At 40.4% G+C, this 16,627-nt stretch overlaps 1 protein-coding gene across 4 annotated transcripts in view; it reads right to left on the bottom strand.

The window, feature by feature from the left end:
* Hycc1 (hyccin PI4KA lipid kinase complex subunit 1) overlaps positions 1 to 16,627 on the bottom strand; it is a 63,802-nt gene that overhangs the window by 34,657 nt on the left and 12,518 nt on the right. For all 4 annotated transcript variants that reach the window (XM_052719891.1, XM_052719892.1, XM_052719890.1 and 1 more), the window contains exon 2: positions 7,404 to 7,482. In XM_052719891.1, coding sequence (XP_052575851.1) covers positions 7,404 to 7,454 — 51 coding nt within the window. In that variant the 5' untranslated portion in view covers positions 7,455 to 7,482. The remainder of the gene's footprint in view (positions 1 to 7,403; positions 7,483 to 16,627) is intronic.

A 16,627-nucleotide genomic window follows, 5' to 3' on the forward strand; every position in this document is an offset into this window, starting at 1 on the left:
ATGGATGAACAACAGCAAATAAAACTGAAAAAAATAATCTATTGTAACAATAATAAAAACTTATCTTTTAGAGCATCTCATTAGTAGTATTTGTCTCCCAATTACTGCTCCCACCCAAATTCTTTCCTTCCTTCACTCACTCTCACTCACTCACTCACTCACTCACTCAGTCAGTCAACCAGTTGGTGCTAATCCCACAGCAGACATAACATCTCAAGATATTTCTAACAGTCATCTAAGACATGCACTATTTCTCACACATCCCATAACCAAGTATTTCATGATGTAATGCGGGTTGTGGCTAGAATACATAGCTTTATTGTGCAAAAATACGCACAGAAAATTAAGCTGCATCATTTTCTATAGCAGGGTTATTTGATTCATTCCTACTTTCCTGGGGTCCCCTTGAGGGAAAGAGCTGTCCTGTTCTCTCCACCCCCACCACTCAGCACAAAGCCTCACACTCAGACCTCTGCTGAGAGAACACAGGAACAGAATAAGAAATGAAACTATCATTGTCTGCATTTGACAGATTCTTTAAAAACAGGTCATATTCGGCCTGAAGGCATATAAGTGAATAGCCGTTTCTAATTTAATAAGAGTTTTGTTTACCAGCATGGCACGTAAGTATACACCAATTGGGAACTCCCCACTATTCTCCAGAACAATAGCAGCCACCTCCACCACAAACACAGTGTCACTGCACTGCTTACATAAGGCAGGCAGAGATTAGGGCATTCTTCAATATTTCAAAAGCAAGGAACAAAAGGCCTCTAGGCAACATTCCATTCCTGTCATTTAATCAAGAGTAACTCAGTACTGGAGAAATTTATATAAAAGGGAGTGATAATCAAATAAGCATCAGATTTCTAATCTCCCAAATAAAAGAAGCCTGAAGAAATGAGTAAAGCACACTACATAGTCTATATGAACACATATTTTCTGCGAAACAGCCAGAGATTTTCGTGTTACTTATCCTTCCCCATACTGCCCTCCCATCCTCCAACCCCATTTAATCCTAACCCTGAAGACTTTTGAAATGTCTTATGGAAACCTAGTACCAGAGAAGCTTCCTAAAGTGTGTGTGTGTGTGTGTGTGTGTGTGTGTGTGTGTGTGTGTGTACATACATATATAAAATGAGCTACCTTATAATGGGGGGCAATGACACCCCTAGAGACCATAGATATCAAATAAAAAGCCCAATACGGGGAATGGGCTACCTCTTTTTGAGTTGTTATTCAGTAAGATTCCCTGCTCCAAATAACATGGCTTTGGTTTTCGGGTTTTGTTGTTGTTTGTTTGTTTTGCCTTTGCTCTTAGTTCCTGTGGTGATTTGAATAAAAATGGCCCCCACAGGCTCATAGGGAGTGGCACTATTAGTAGGTTAGGCCTTATCAGAGGAAGTATACCACTGTGGGGGTGGGCTTTGAGGTCTTAGAAGCTCAAGCTAGGCCTAGTGTGGCATTCACTTTTGGATCAAGATGTAGAACTCTCAGCTCCTTCTCTAGCACCATGACTGCCTGCATGTCACCATGGCCCCTGCCATGATGATAATGGACTAAAACTCTGAACTGGAAGCCAGCCCCAATTAAATGTTTTCCTTTATAAGAGCTGCCGTGGTCATGGTGTCTCTTCACAGCAATAGGAACCCTAACAAGAGCAGTTACCCTCCAGAACTTGGGGTAAAACCCTTCTGCTAAAGATACCACACATCTGGATGACAGGACATGAGAAACCAAGCTGTACCACCCTGGAAGCTTCTTCTTTACGTCCTAACTTTCATGGTGCTGCAATGCTCTATGCATCCTACCTGGGGAAAGTCATCAATAGTCTTACTTGTGAACACTGCAAGCCAGAGGGAGTAGATGTATGCAGTGAAACTGTGTGTCAGACATGACAGCTCAGTTGCACACATCAACTCAGAGCAGCTAGGACTGCAAAAGGTGTGCCCAAGATCAAGCAGCCTGAGTCTCAGCAGAGGTGGGGCGGAGATCATGAAGTCCCACCCCTACCTGATAGCTATTAGCAATTGATGGCTGCTAGGATATGAGAAAGTCAGTTTTCTTCAGGAACACAGCCCCTGAGAGGCTACTCATGCTCCAGTGGATGGTCCCACATTCATACACATACAGGCAGTACCAAATGGACCCAGTGGGTATTAAAAATTTTTTAAAAAGCATATAAAATTATGACAGAAGAGTGAGGGGAGGATAGGGAAGGAATGAAGGGAAGAGAAAGGGGGAGGATTTGATCAAAACACATACACATATATGGATATTAAATAAAATATTTTTAAGGGGCTGGAGAGATGGCTAAGAGGTTAAGAGCACTGGCTGCTCTCCCAGAGGTCCTGAGTTCAATTCCCAGCACCCACATGGTGGCTCACAACCATCTGGAATGAGATCTGGCACCCTCTTCTGTGTACATAATAAATAAATAAATCTTTTAAAAAATATATATATTTTTTTTTGTTTTTGTTTTTTGAGACAGGGTTTCTCTGTGTAGCTTTGCGCCTTTTCCTGGAACTCACTTGGTAGCCCAGGCTGGCCTCGAACTCACAGAGATCCACCTGGCTCTGCCTCCCGAGTGCTGGGATTAAAGGTGTGCGCCACCACCACCCGGCTTAAAAAATATATTTTTAAAAGAGAAAAAGAAATAGCCAGAGACAAAAGAACATTTCTTTTCTGAAAAGTCAAACTCTATAAAGTACCGTGTCCTGGGCTGCTGATGATAACGAGAAAAGAATGCCTTTAAAATTAGTGAGGTAGCTATCACACTCGGCTCAAAATTCCATCACTATGTCATGGTGTGGATGTGAGGAAGGTCACGTCTCTATAGAAGGAAGGGTATAAGTACTGTGCTCATCGTGTTCTGAGTGGGAGACCGGAGAGGTGGCTCAGCATTAGGAGCACTGGCTGGTCTTCCAGAGGAGCTGGGATGAACCACCTATACAGTGGCTCACAGTTGTCTGTAACTCCAGTTCCAGGGGATCCCACTTCTTTAGGTCTCTGAGGGCTCCAGACACACACATGGTACACAGACATGCACGTAGACAAGACATCCATATGCATATAATAAACATAAAACTTCAAACAAAACAAATGGTGCTTGGAAAAATGGATCTTAAAGGACCAGATGAACTTAAGAACTTCTCTATTACCAGCTAAGGTTTCTCATGTTACAGAAAGCAGAAATGGAGATGAAAACAAAAAATTATGTTGAAATTATTCTTGGCATTTTTTTTTTTAAGAAAACAGATGCTTCATACTAAACTACTGTTTGGCAGATGGCTTTAAAAATGTAAGGAAGTGATATGGATTTAATGAAGATGGGCAGATGGGTGAAGAATCAATAAACAGAACACCCTGCTCAACAACAACCTTGCTCAACAACTGTTCAACAACGTCACACGTGAAAATGGACTAAGCCACATACTGAGATTCAGTGACTGTCCGAAAATTGAAGAAAATTAGGAGTCTACATAATATACACACAGCATTAAAAAAAAACCCACAAAGCAATCTGAAATATCTTTTTACAAATAAGTCATTATTTGTAATATAAAATATTTGTAATATAAAATATTAAATATTTATAAAATCCTAGTTTAATTACTTTGTTAGTCTATCAAGAAAACACAAAGAGATTAGCTAGTGCAGACATTTAACACTTTTCTACAAGCAAAAGATTGTTTTAATTTTTAAAACTTTTACATTTACTTATTTTTATTTATTTAGTGTGTGTGTATTGGTAGGTCAGAGGACAATTTGTGGAAGTTGGTCCTCTCTGCAGGTTCCATTAACGCAGGTCATGAGACTCAGCGGCCAATTCCTTTACTCCCTGCCCTCACTCTCCCCTGAACTCTCTCTCCAGCCCACTAGAAGACTTTTACACGTGTTTATTTTGTGTGTAGATTTTTAGATAAAGCTTTATGGGGGCAAACTGTCTCTGTGGGTTTCCGAGGCTGCTGAGGCAGACTGTGGAAGGAGGAGTTCAAACTGTGAGAGCACATCATCCAGCCCAAGTCACCTCTACAGACCACCTACTGCAACTGTTCTGATGCTACTGACTGAGCTGTAATGACTGACTCAAGAAAACCACCTACTAGAACTGGGGTCCAATCAACAGGTTGCTGACTCTCAGCCCACTCAGTCAATTACAATAATGTTGCCATACTTGTGCTACTCAAAAATAAGGATTTTCTTTAAAATTAACAAACGAACAAAAAACAAAAACAGGGGGCTGGAGAGATAGCTCAGCTGTTAAGAGCACTTGCTAGTTAGTCTTCCAGAGGACTCGAGTTCAATTCCCAGAAGCCACATTGGGTGGCTCACAACCATTTCCAAAAGGCATATCAGATGCCTTTTACAAGTGCATATGCCTTCCATTCTGGTCTAATTCTGCTCCTTGATTTCCTATCAACAAACCCCATTCCAGGTTTGCAATGCCTTTCTCAGACAGAGCAAAATCTAATTCCCACATTCTTAATATATGTGCTTATTGCCTCAATGGCACTAATCTACCAATGCAGCCTCTCCAGCTGCTCCTGTATAAGTCACCTTTGCAACCCTTCTTCCTAATCGGATAAGTACTCTGTTCCCCAGACACCAGGACACCACTGCAGTACTGCTGCCCTGCCCCCTCCGTCTTTCCTACTTCATTTCCTAGGTATCTGAACAGTATGGCAAGAACGGGAAAGAATTTACAGATAGGCATTGTCTTAGGCTTTCTAGTGCTGCGATAAAACACCATGACCAAAAGCAAGTTGGGGGAAAGGTTTCTTTGGCTTACACTTCTGGAGCACTGTGTATCATCAAAGGAAGTCAGGACAGGAACTCAAACAGGGCAGGAACCTGAAGGCAGGAGCTGATGCAGAGGCCATGGAGGGATGCTGCTTACTGGCTTGCTCATCCTTCTTGCTTATAGAACCCAGGACTACCAGCCCAGGGGCGGCAGCACCCATAATGGGCTGGTCCCTTTCCCATCAATTACTAATTAAGAAAATGCTCTACAGGTGTGGTGGTACTGTGTTCCCCAAAATATTGTGCACTCTAATAAACTTATCTGGGGTCAGAGAACAGAACAGCCACAATATTAAACATAGAGGTTAGGCAGTGGTAGCACACGCCTTTAATCCTAGCATTCCAGAGGCAGAGATCTACCTGGATCTCTGTGTGTTCAAGGATACAGCCAAGCATGGTGACTCACGCCTTTAATCCCAGGGAGTGATGGCAGAAAGCAGAAAGGTATATAAGGCGTGAAGACCAGAAACTAGAAGCTTTTAGCTGGTTAAGCTTTTAGGCTTTTGAGAAGCAGTTCAGCTGAGATTCATTTGGATAAGGACATAGAGGCTTCCAGTCTGAGGAAACAGGATCAGCTGAGGAATTGGCAAGGTGAGGTGGCTGTGGCCTGTTCTGCTTCTCTGATCTTCCAGCATTCACCCCAGTACCTGGCTCCAGGTTTGTTTTTATTAATAAGTACCTTTAAGATTCATGCTACATACAGGTTTGCCTGCAGTCCGAACTTATGGAAGCATTTTCTCAATTGATGTTTCTTCCTCTCAGATAACTATAGTTTGTGTCAGGCTGACATAAATCTAGCCAGCTGAGGCATCATGATTTTCAAACACTTACTATAATCATTGACCCCTCCCCCCACGACCACTATTTAACATGTCTTCTGTGTACAGCAATATCTTAAGGAGTCAGTAACTGGTTATGTTGGCTTTTTCACATTTGACATAAGAATGATCTACAAGAAAATGGTACTCAACAGTTAAATCAGAAAAGTTCCATCAACTGGCCCTTACTCTAAAATCATAACAATATGCAGTATAAAAACATTATAAATACTTTTGAAGCAGATGAAAAGCTTAAAAACTCCTTGACTGATCATTTACAAAGCTAACATGAGGGAAGCACATATAACACTTAATTCAAATATTAAAATTTGCAAAAAGCATTATCTAAGTATACTTTTATAGCATTCCACACTGCTTCATGGTGAATTAGGAAATCCAAAGAAGGATACTCAATTTGTGACAATAAAAACTAAGAAAGTAGCTGTGCAGTGGTGGCACATGCCTTTAATCCCAGCACTCAGGAGGCAAAAGCAGGCAGATCTCTGAGTTCAAGGCCAGCCTGGTCTATAGAGCAAGTTCCAGGACAGTCAAAGTTACACAGAGAAACCCTGGGGGTGGGGGAACCTAAGAAAGTAACAGTCTATCCAGCATTCAGGATGATTAGAAAACAGAAGCAGATAGAGCCAGCATAAGGTTAACAGGTCACTTAGCAACTGGAGTGTAGTGACACCTCCTTTTTGAGTGACTAAATGCATTCTTGCTCACTGAAAGGCCCTGTCTAAAATCACAGATCTTCCAAAGTTTGTCATTTGAACATGTATCAGTAAGAATGACCCATGCACCTCTTGCCTGGAGATTCTAACTCATTGACACCAAGGAGCAGCCCTGGTTTTCATCACAGATAAAGACCTTCAGACCAAGAAGTTTGAACACGTTACAAATCTATGCTAACATTACAGTTTTCAAGGAGGCAGGAACCTGAGTCCACTTTCACGTCCAGACTAGACGTTAACCCCATCACACACAGCCCAACATTGTTCTGAGCCTATCCAAACATGGCTTCATCTCAATTTCACCTAGAATACCTTTCCTCCAAATGCTTCCTCTGTGTGCTGACTGTTGAACCTGCTGTGCAGTCTCTGTCCTTGCAGCAAGCCAAGAAGCCTGGCACCACTACATTGTAAATTCGTCCCCAATCAGCTCAGACAAAGTCAAAATGACATTTGCTGCCCAGTCTCTTCATGTCTGTGGTTTAGGATCACAAAGTGTCCCACAAGGACAGGAGAAAGGAACTAGCTGGTTAAGAAACACAGTGTTAGCCACCATAGAGAAGAGTTCAGGAGACAACAAAGCCTAGGCTTTATTTTCTTCACCAGGGAGTCAAGGATTATTACAGTTTCCTAACACAGCTCCTAGGTCTCCATCTGGAGACATCCCTTGGTGTAGATGAAGTAAATATCTTGCTGCCCTCTGCTTTCTGTCAATCATGCCCAGTTCTACTATTTCCCACCCCATTTCTGACAATGGATCATTGATGATCACTGGGGGGTGACATCAACATTCATGACCATGGTAATGTCACATGGGAGGAAGAGAATACACAGATAATAAGCTCTTTGAGCCACTTGGGGGGAAGGAATTAATTTTTCCACAAAAGATCACTGTGCATAAATAGCTCCCTACTATGACACAGTACAACATTCTTTTTCCACAAATGCTATAGCATGTTAGTCACATAAAATATTAAAAAAACCACTAGAATTTAAACCTAGACAAACTTTGTGTAGGACAAAATTACTGTATTAGAAGAGGTGCCATTACCTTAAATTCTGACAGCCATTCTTCCACAACCCCTATCTCCGAGGTGAACATCTTTCCACATTTGTTCTGAACCTTCAACCTGAAACAACATAGGAAAGTGGGAAAGATTTGAATTAATTTTATTTCATTCTTAATACGATGTATAGAGGTGTTCTTCTAGTTGCACAGCGAATTCAAAGCAAGCCTGAGCTACATAGCAAGACCTTTTCTCAAAAGTAAGAAAAAACAAAAAACAAGAATCAGAAACATGGTGTACATAATACACATATACATCTTTTTTTGAGACAGAGTCTGGCCCAGACTGGCCTCAAACTCATAATCCTGCTGCCTCTACCTCCGGAATGCAGCATGTACAATTTTTATTTGTCAATTACAGCTTAGTAAAGCTTTGAAGAAAACAAATCAATACATGGTAAAAAAAAAAAAATTCTTTGAAGGCCATTATTTTTAACTTTTTGAAAAATTTTGAGATTATAGTTACAATATTTCTTCTTTTACTTTCTTCCCTCCAAACCTCCCATATACCCCTCAGTCTGTTTGTCATTAGCATATAAGAAGGCTAGTGACTTTTGTGTGTTAATTTGTATTATGCTACTTTGCTAAAAGTGCTTATCAATTGTAGAATTTTCCTGGTGGATTTTTAAAAGGTATTTTATGTATAAAACCATATCTGCAAATAAGATACTTTGACTTCTTCCTCTCCTATTTGTATCAAAGTGATCTTTTTAAATATTTCATCATAATGGTGGCACACACCTTTAACCCCAGCACTCAGGAGGCAGAGGCAGATGATCTCTGAGTTCAAGGCCAGCCTGGTTTACAGATTGAGTTCCAGGATAGCCAGGGCTACATAGAAAAACCCTGTCTCAAAAAACAAAACAATAAAAAAATTTCATTATAACAAGAAGGGTATATTAATACTAAAAGTGGACCTGAATAATTAATGCATTTTATAGGAAAGATACTAATGTAATTCTATAAAGAACAGGATACATAGTTTAAAGAAACAGAAGATGAAAAGGCACCAGTGTTGGCTGACTGGCTGAAGCTATTCTTTATCCTTACCCTACATTCATAACATCATGTCATCATTTTTTAACAATTCTTTCCATTAAGCCCAGGCTCCAAGATGAGCCACAGCTACAGTTAAAGGCACCACTAAAGACTAGGTAGGGTAAAATGGAAAGTGACCACGGAATAGAACAACGGCTTAGAGACTTCCTGTCTACCAGCAAGCAGCAAGAGACTACACAGTTGCTACTCCACCCTGCATTGCCTACTGAATATGGAACCTATTAACACCACAGCAAAAGCCTTGCTTATGTAACAGTCGGCTCTCCACAAAGCTGGATACATCAAGCGGTATTCAAAATATGCTCTTACATTTTTAAAAAGCTTTATTCTTTCCCAAGGTGAAAGAACAAAATTAAAATACCAGTTTCCACTGAGTAACTAACTTCCTATTTTTCTCAAATATGTTCTGGAGCACAGTAGTTAAAATTATATTAGACAGTTCAGTAGGATTCTAAGTAGCATTTAACAAGTATAGTCTATGTAATGAATTGTTATATTTCGCACACAATAAAACATTCCCAAATCTATCATTGTATTCAATTCCCATACTATATTCTTGTCTTAACCCTAATAATGATCAAAATTCATCACTAAAAAGTGTTATCATCAGGGACATACAGCATTATAATTGTTTTTATTAATCCCAAAGATCCAAGGAGAAAGACCACTGGCCCAAATCATCATGCCCAAATTAATTAAAACAAGCAATTAATTAAAACAAGCTTTTTTATTTGTGTACACAGGCTGCCTCCCCTTAAGGCAGGGTTCAAGAGGTCAGCAATGGACATGGGCAAGATAATGTTTTTTATAGTTCAGGAATAGGGGATTCCCAAATGGGGGATTTAGCAGGGTTACATGAGCAGCCTAACAAGGTAGTCATGACAACTTTTTGAAACAAAGACATGGTTGCCATTTCCTAGTATGGGCAGTTTGTAGTTAAGTACAGAACCATTTGTAGTTAAGGTTACAGGTGGGGCATGGCCTAATCCTTGAGAAACAGAGATTTAATAATAAACAGGAATGAAACTAGTTTATTTTTACTGTAAGATGGCTTTCAAGCCTAAAATGGAGGCAGGCTAGTTCATCAGTTTTATCATCAGCCAACTGAAGAACATAAAAAACTTGAACCATAAAGCTAATATTTTCCTCATTCCTAGAATAATTTCATATAATCTCCTTTATCATGAGGTATTCATTATAAAGCACAACAAAATGTTTATATTTTCTTATTATTTTGAAAATTGTGTTTCTATTCATGGATAGTGATATATCATGATCTTTTTTTTGCATTTACGTGTTTATTTGGGGGATACATATGAAGGTCAGGGACAGCCTGCAGGAGTCAGTTCTCTCCATCAACCTGTGGCTTCCAGGGATTAAACTCAAGTAGTCAGGCTTGGAAGCAGGCACCTTCCCACGGAGCCATCTGACCAGTGCCACATCAGGAAATTTAAACCTCTCTCTCTGTGAGGAGCCCATGGTGACAGCTAAGTGCTGTCAGAGCGCTCTCCCAGTTACAAGGTGAAGTCCAGGAAACATTGTAGAGGTAACTGTTCAAACTGTGTCACAGAACAAAATCAATCCCATCTCTGGATCTTACTGTTAAGAGTCTGATTAAGAACTGAAACGTTATATGAAGAAGCAGAGGATGGGGTGCTGCTGGCTGCCCCATGACACTACTGCTCAACACCTAAAGGAAAAAAGGGGAGAAGTGTGGGAATCTTTTTTAATGCCCACTGTGTAAGCCTATTTTTCCTATAAATCACAAATCACCTATCTGGTTACTGAAATTGAGCTTTTTTTTTTTTTAACTCAAGGAAATATTTTTTTTTTGAACAAACTATCATTTGCCTAGTCCAGAGACAAATAAGAACATGCTGGAATGTCAGCATGCTATGGCGACCAGCCCTGAGGCTGCTGGGAAAGCCAGGACAGTAGAAGGAGAGATGGCAATCCCGCCTCTCATTCCATCACCTATTCTTTTCAAATCCCCCAGAACTTCAGAAAAATGCCTTGTCCGGGAAGAGGACATCTGACACAAAAGAGAAGTTAGAAAGGAGTATTTTTCAACAACCATGGTGAGATCTGAACTACTCCTGTGGCTGTGTGACCAGACCCACACAGCAAACACAACACCAGGAGCCCGAAGGCCAGGCTTGAAGACCTCTGCCGCCTGAGTCCTTACCCTCGAGGTCCCTCCTCCCGTAACTCAGCTGGCACAGCTAACGAAGTCTAAACCACCATGAAGGCTGTGTGGGAAAGAACTGGGGCCTCTGCAGAGCTATCCGCCATGAGCCTCAGCCAATGTTATATGTTCTTGTCAAGCAAAGCCTACAAGAAGGAGTTCTGCTGGGCTAAGCCACTTAATTTGATAATGGTTTGACAGGGAGCAACAGATACACAAAACATTAACCCCTCTCTCTGTCTCTGTCTCTCTCTCTCTCTTTGCCACTACCCCACCTCCCCAATCCTCACCCCTCTCTTCTCTCTTCTTTCCCTTCTGTGTCTTGCTATGCAGCTCAGGCTGGCCTCAAATTGGCAATTCTTCTGTCCCTGCCTCCCAAATGCTGAGATCACAGGTGTATGCCACCATGCTCAGCCAAAACACTATCTTCAACATTTAGAACATACCATCTCTGTACAAGGTATCATAACAGATTTTTAAAAGGTCAATACAATAAGGAATTCAGAGTTGATAGAATAATAAACAATCATTATTACTTGGAATGTCAGTATAAAATGGGCATTGAGGGGCTAGAGATGGCTCAGCAGTTAAGAGCGCTTGCCTTCCAGAGGACCCAAGTTCAGTTCCCACCACCCATGTGAGACAGCTCATAACTGCCTATAACTCCAGCTCCCAGGCAGCAGCAAATACCCTCTTCTGTCCTCTACAGTCCACCCATGCGTGTGCACGCGCGCGCGCATGAATGGACACACACACACACACACACACACACACACACACACACACACACACGGGTGAGAGAAATAGTAATAAAAATAAATATTTTAAATCATCATTTAGAGAAAAACTTTGCAAAGTTCTTTAATAATACAGTGATGGATTTGTCATCTGCCTAGGACTGACTAAGTATAACTCATAAAAATAGGAAATAAAGTAGAAAGTTCTTAGTATCTTCATATTCTTATGTAAATCATTTAAATGAGTTGCATAAAATATGCAATGCAAAAATTCATTACTTTGTTAGACATTCTCAGATAATTTTAACACCTTAACATTTCAGAAAAAGAAACATGTGAAGGACCATAACCCATACACTCAACCCATAATGTCTTAAAAGATGAATACAAAGATAGTTTTGAAATGTTACTATTTTCCCAAGGGATAATTTCTTTTATTTTGATGACAAAACCCAGAGCACAATTTTACACATAATACCTTTAAATTAAAACTCTAAATTTCCAAAAAGTGGAAAGAAGAGATAATTGCAACATAATTGGAAACTATATAATAAAACTACCAAAAAATATAGTTTCCCACCACCAGGAAACCACAGATGCTTGGGTTTTTGTTGTTGAGACAGGGTTCCATGCAGCCCAAGCGGTCTCAAATTCCTCTGTAGCTGAGAAAGAAGCTCCCATCTCCACCTCCCAAGTGAGAAGGTTACAGATGTGTATCACCATGCCAAGTTGTGTGTAGTGCTGGGGTCAGACCCAGAACATGTTGTGCAGGTACTTCAGCATCAGAGCTATGCCCCTAGCCCTAGAATGCTTCTTAAAACAAATGCTAACTCCCTGAGGTATGTGTTATTCTCCCATCAATAAGAAGTGTCATTTCGCCAGGCGGTGGTGCCACACGCCTTTAATCCCAGCACTTGGGAGGCAGAGCCAGGTGGATCTCTGTGAGTTCGAGGCCAGCCTGGACTATAGCGCGAGATCCAGGAAAGGCGCAAAGCTACACAGCGAAACCCTGTCTCAAAAAAAAAAAAAAAAGTGTCATTTCAACATCTGTGTGGCTCTGACTAAAAGAAACTGGTCAAGAAATTGAAGGTAGTTCCAGAAAGGCTGCGTGAATGCTCACTCACAGAGAATATCTGCAAATGATCTTGAAAACATCCAAAGAACACAACTGTAGTATAACCTCTTGAGAAAACTGGACATAAAAGTTAGAGACCAGAACATAGATTTCTGTTTCCTAAAGGCCATCCACCATCAACTGTCATTTCATGGGCTGTGTTATTTGTTCACTGGCTTCCTAACTAAGGTGATGTAGCCCATAATGATTATTCTATTATCACATTTCTGCTCCAGACCCACAGGCATTTCCATGTCAAACCCATGTGTCTCAGTTTCCTAATTCTACACTCCTTAATCTCTGGTTGGGTCCTAATTTCCTTATACATTGGAAATCTAACAGGATACAACACTTTTATCAAGGAAACCTAAAATTTTATAACTTTCCTTAGCAACAAAGTTCCTCAGGAAGAGTTCATATTAGGTGTGGTGGTTTGAATAAGAACGGTCCCCACAGACTCTTGTGTTTGAATGCTCGGCCCATAGGGAGTGGCACTATTAGGAGGTGTGGTCTTGTTGGAGTAGGTGTGGCCTTCTTGGAGGAAGTGTGTCACTGTGGAGGCAGCCTTTGAGGTCTTCTATCCTCAAGCTACACCCAGTGTGGTACACAGTATTCTGCTGCCTATGAATCAAGATATAGAACTCTCAGATCCTTCTCCAGCACCATGTCTGCCTAAACCCTGCCATGTCCCACCATGATGACAATGGACTAAACCTCTGAAACGGTAAGCCAGCCCCAACTAAATATTTTCCTTTATAAGAACTGCCTTGGTCATGGTGTCTCTTCACAGCAACAGAGACCCTAACTAAGACATCAAGCTTGGAATCATTAAAACCTGGAGGTCTTTAGAAGGCAAAACACAATAGCTGCCAAACAGATCACTCTTATCTTGTACTTACTTGGTCATATTTTTAACATTTGAGTTACAATGTGGCCTTGCTTCTTTGGCTCACACGTAACAGGTACATAAATACTTGTTTCATGGATGAATACATGAACAAACAAATTTTTGCTAGTTTGGACCATGGATTCTGTTGTCTGAGTTGATTCCCAGAATCAACTTCTGGTCTTTTTGCCTCTAGTGGTGGAATTACAGGCTTATGCAACCACACCTGGTTTATGCTGTGCTAGAGATCAAGTTCAGGTTTTATGCATGCTAGGCAAGCACTCTTCCAACCGAACTATATTCTCAGTCCCATTCTCACTTTTTAATAGTACATTTACATCATTAACTAACCATCCCAAGGTAGGGACATCAAAGCATGCAATAAGAGTCATCCTAAAAGGAAAATGTGTGTGTGTGTGTGTGTGTGTGTGTGTGTGTGTGTGTGTGTGTGTGTATGTGTGTGTGTGTGAAGAGTGTGTGTGTGTGTGTATGTGTGCAGGCATGTGTATGTACACATGCCTGCAATGTAAGTATGTGATGGTCAGAGGACAACTTGCTAGAGTCGGTTCTCTCCTTCCACCATATGGGTTCAGGGGATCTAATTCAGGTCATTAGGCTTAATGACAAGTGTTTTTTGTTTTTTGGGTTTTTTTTTACCTTATTGAGCCATATCACCAGCACAGAAATTTTTTACTAAAGAACATGTAAGGATCAGAACCAGAGATATGTAAAGTCATCCAACAATAATTGTTATGATTTTACCCAAACTGGGTGTAGTCTGAGTTTAGGAGGTATCCAACTAAGTAAATATTCATGTTAAAAATCCATACCTTAATATAGTTAGTATAGGAAAGGAATAGGATTCTATGCTGATGAGAGATCCAAAAAAATAGAAATCTCTGAATGAAAAAATAGAAATGTCAAGAGGCAAAGCATAAATTATAAGGATCAAAAGAAAATCTGATGGCCCAAGAGCATAAAACAAAACAATAACAATGGGATGAAATCAATAGAAGCCAGATTTCCACTAAGCTCTAATGGAGGGAAAATTTAAAGCAAATATGTTGGCAATACATTTATAGTTATGAAGGTTTATTAGCTGCTTTTCTATTTTCTATTGCTATTTCTATTTCTGTTCCAAGGCAACTTATAAAAGGAAGGTTTTATTTGGGTCTTAAAGTTCCACAGAGATAGGAGTCCATCACTATCATGGCAGGGAACATGGCAGCAAGGAGGAAGTCATGGCACTGGAGCAAGAGCTGGGCACTCATGTCTTTTTTTTTTTTTTTTTTTTTTTTTTTTTTGTTGTTGTTGTTTTTGAGACAGGGTTTCTCTGTGTAGCTTTGGAGTCTGTCCTGGAACTCACTCTGTAGACCAGGCTGGCCTCAAACTCACAGAGATCTGTCTGTCTGCCTCCCGAGTGCTGGGATTAAAGGTGTGCACCACTCACATCTTGATCCACAAACAGGAAGCACAGAGTGTACACACTGGGAACAGCCCCAGTCTTTTGAAACTCAAAAGCCAGACCCCAGTGACACAACTCCTCCAACCAGGCCACACCTCCTAATTGTTCCCAAACAGTTCCATCAACTAGGGACCAAATATTCAAACATCTGAGCCTGTGGGGGCTATTCTCATTCAAACCACCATAGAATGAGAAGAATGTACTCTTTTTACCTACTGTAAACAAAGACATGCATTGTGAAATGTTCATGTTTAACTTTCTCATCAATAAACTAACATATAAATGATTCCTAATATGATTTGTGACTTCTTGGTCTCATTCTGCCCTTGTTTATATCCCAGCATGCCAATGATTATATATTAATCAACATTTACTTATGGAAAACATTATTTTATAAGAATGGCTAATGCCATTAAGTGAATTCATACATATTTTATGTTATTGGCTCTAAGCAGAGAAAATGACTTTGAACTTAAAAGGACTTTTCAGTTTCTTTTAAACCATCCAACAGCTTGCTTTAAGTACTGCTTGAGGTAAAAAACAAAACAAAACAAAAAACAACAGCAACAAATAACCTGTTACACAAAGTGATAGGTGGCATTGAAAACTTGAACTTTTTATTATTATTATTAATTTATTTTGGTTTTTCAAGGCAGGGTTTCTGTGTGTAGCCCTGGCTGTCCTGGAACTCTGTGGACCAGGTTGCCTGGAACTCAGAGATCCACCTGCCTCTGCCTCCCAAGTGCTGGGATTAAAGGCATGCGCCACTAAGCCAGGCTCACAAAACAACTTTTTATGTAGTCCTTAAAAGAAAAAAGTCTCCCCCGTGGCTGGGGATGTAGCTCAGCAGTACAGCACTTATCTAAACCCACAAGGCCCTGAGTCTGGGCTGGAATGTTGGGGTGGAAAATCAAGCTCTCCAGTCAGGAACTTCCTTCCTTTTTCTTTTCTTTGTTTTTTGATCTTGCCAGCAGACTTCTTATCTGTGTGATTAAGTAGCTGCTGTCCCATTTGCTAATCAAATAAACTATAAATACTTGGAGAAAAATGTTTTTCTTTCCTTTTGAAATGTTTATTTCTGTATATGTTGGGGGTGGTGCTCTCAGAGCCAAAAGAGGACATCAGATCACCTTGAGTGATGGAGTTATAGGTGGCTGTGAGAAACCCAATGTGGGTGCTGGCTCCCAAACTAAGGTCCTCTGTAAGAGCAGCAAGCATTCTCAATTTCTGAGTATCTCTCCAACGCTTGCTTATCATTTTTGAAGGACCTATAGCATTCATCTAAAAGCTCAAACCTCCAGAAAAAAAAATATTGAGAATTCTACTGCCAGCATGCATTATTTGTCATTTTACTTTATTTATTATTTATTTACTTTCAGCTTTTTGAGATTGGGTCTCATATAGCCCAGGCTGTCCTGGAACTCATGGTAATTATGTTGCCTCAGTCTTCCAAGTGCTGGTATTGCAGGATTACACACTGGGTTCATAATTTTAGTTTATTTTGTTAGAAATATTTTATGTCTGGTTGTTGTTGCTTGCTTGCTTGCTTGAGACAGGGTCTCACTATGTAGCCCTGGATGACCTGGAACTTGCTATGGTAGGCCAGGCTGGCATCGAACTCACAGAAATTTACCCACCTCTACATCCTGAGTATAAGGATTAAGAGCATGTGCCACTACAACCAGCTAACGTAATATTTTTTCAAACACAACCATCACATTATATAACCATCTTAGGCTTGAGATGCAGCTCAGTTAGGAGAC

This window comes from Peromyscus californicus, unplaced genomic scaffold (genome assembly GCF_007827085.1).
Source record: "Peromyscus californicus insignis strain IS unplaced genomic scaffold, ASM782708v3 Scaffold_6__1_contigs__length_162567912, whole genome shotgun sequence".
Lineage (NCBI taxonomy): Eukaryota > Metazoa > Chordata > Mammalia > Rodentia > Cricetidae > Peromyscus > Peromyscus californicus.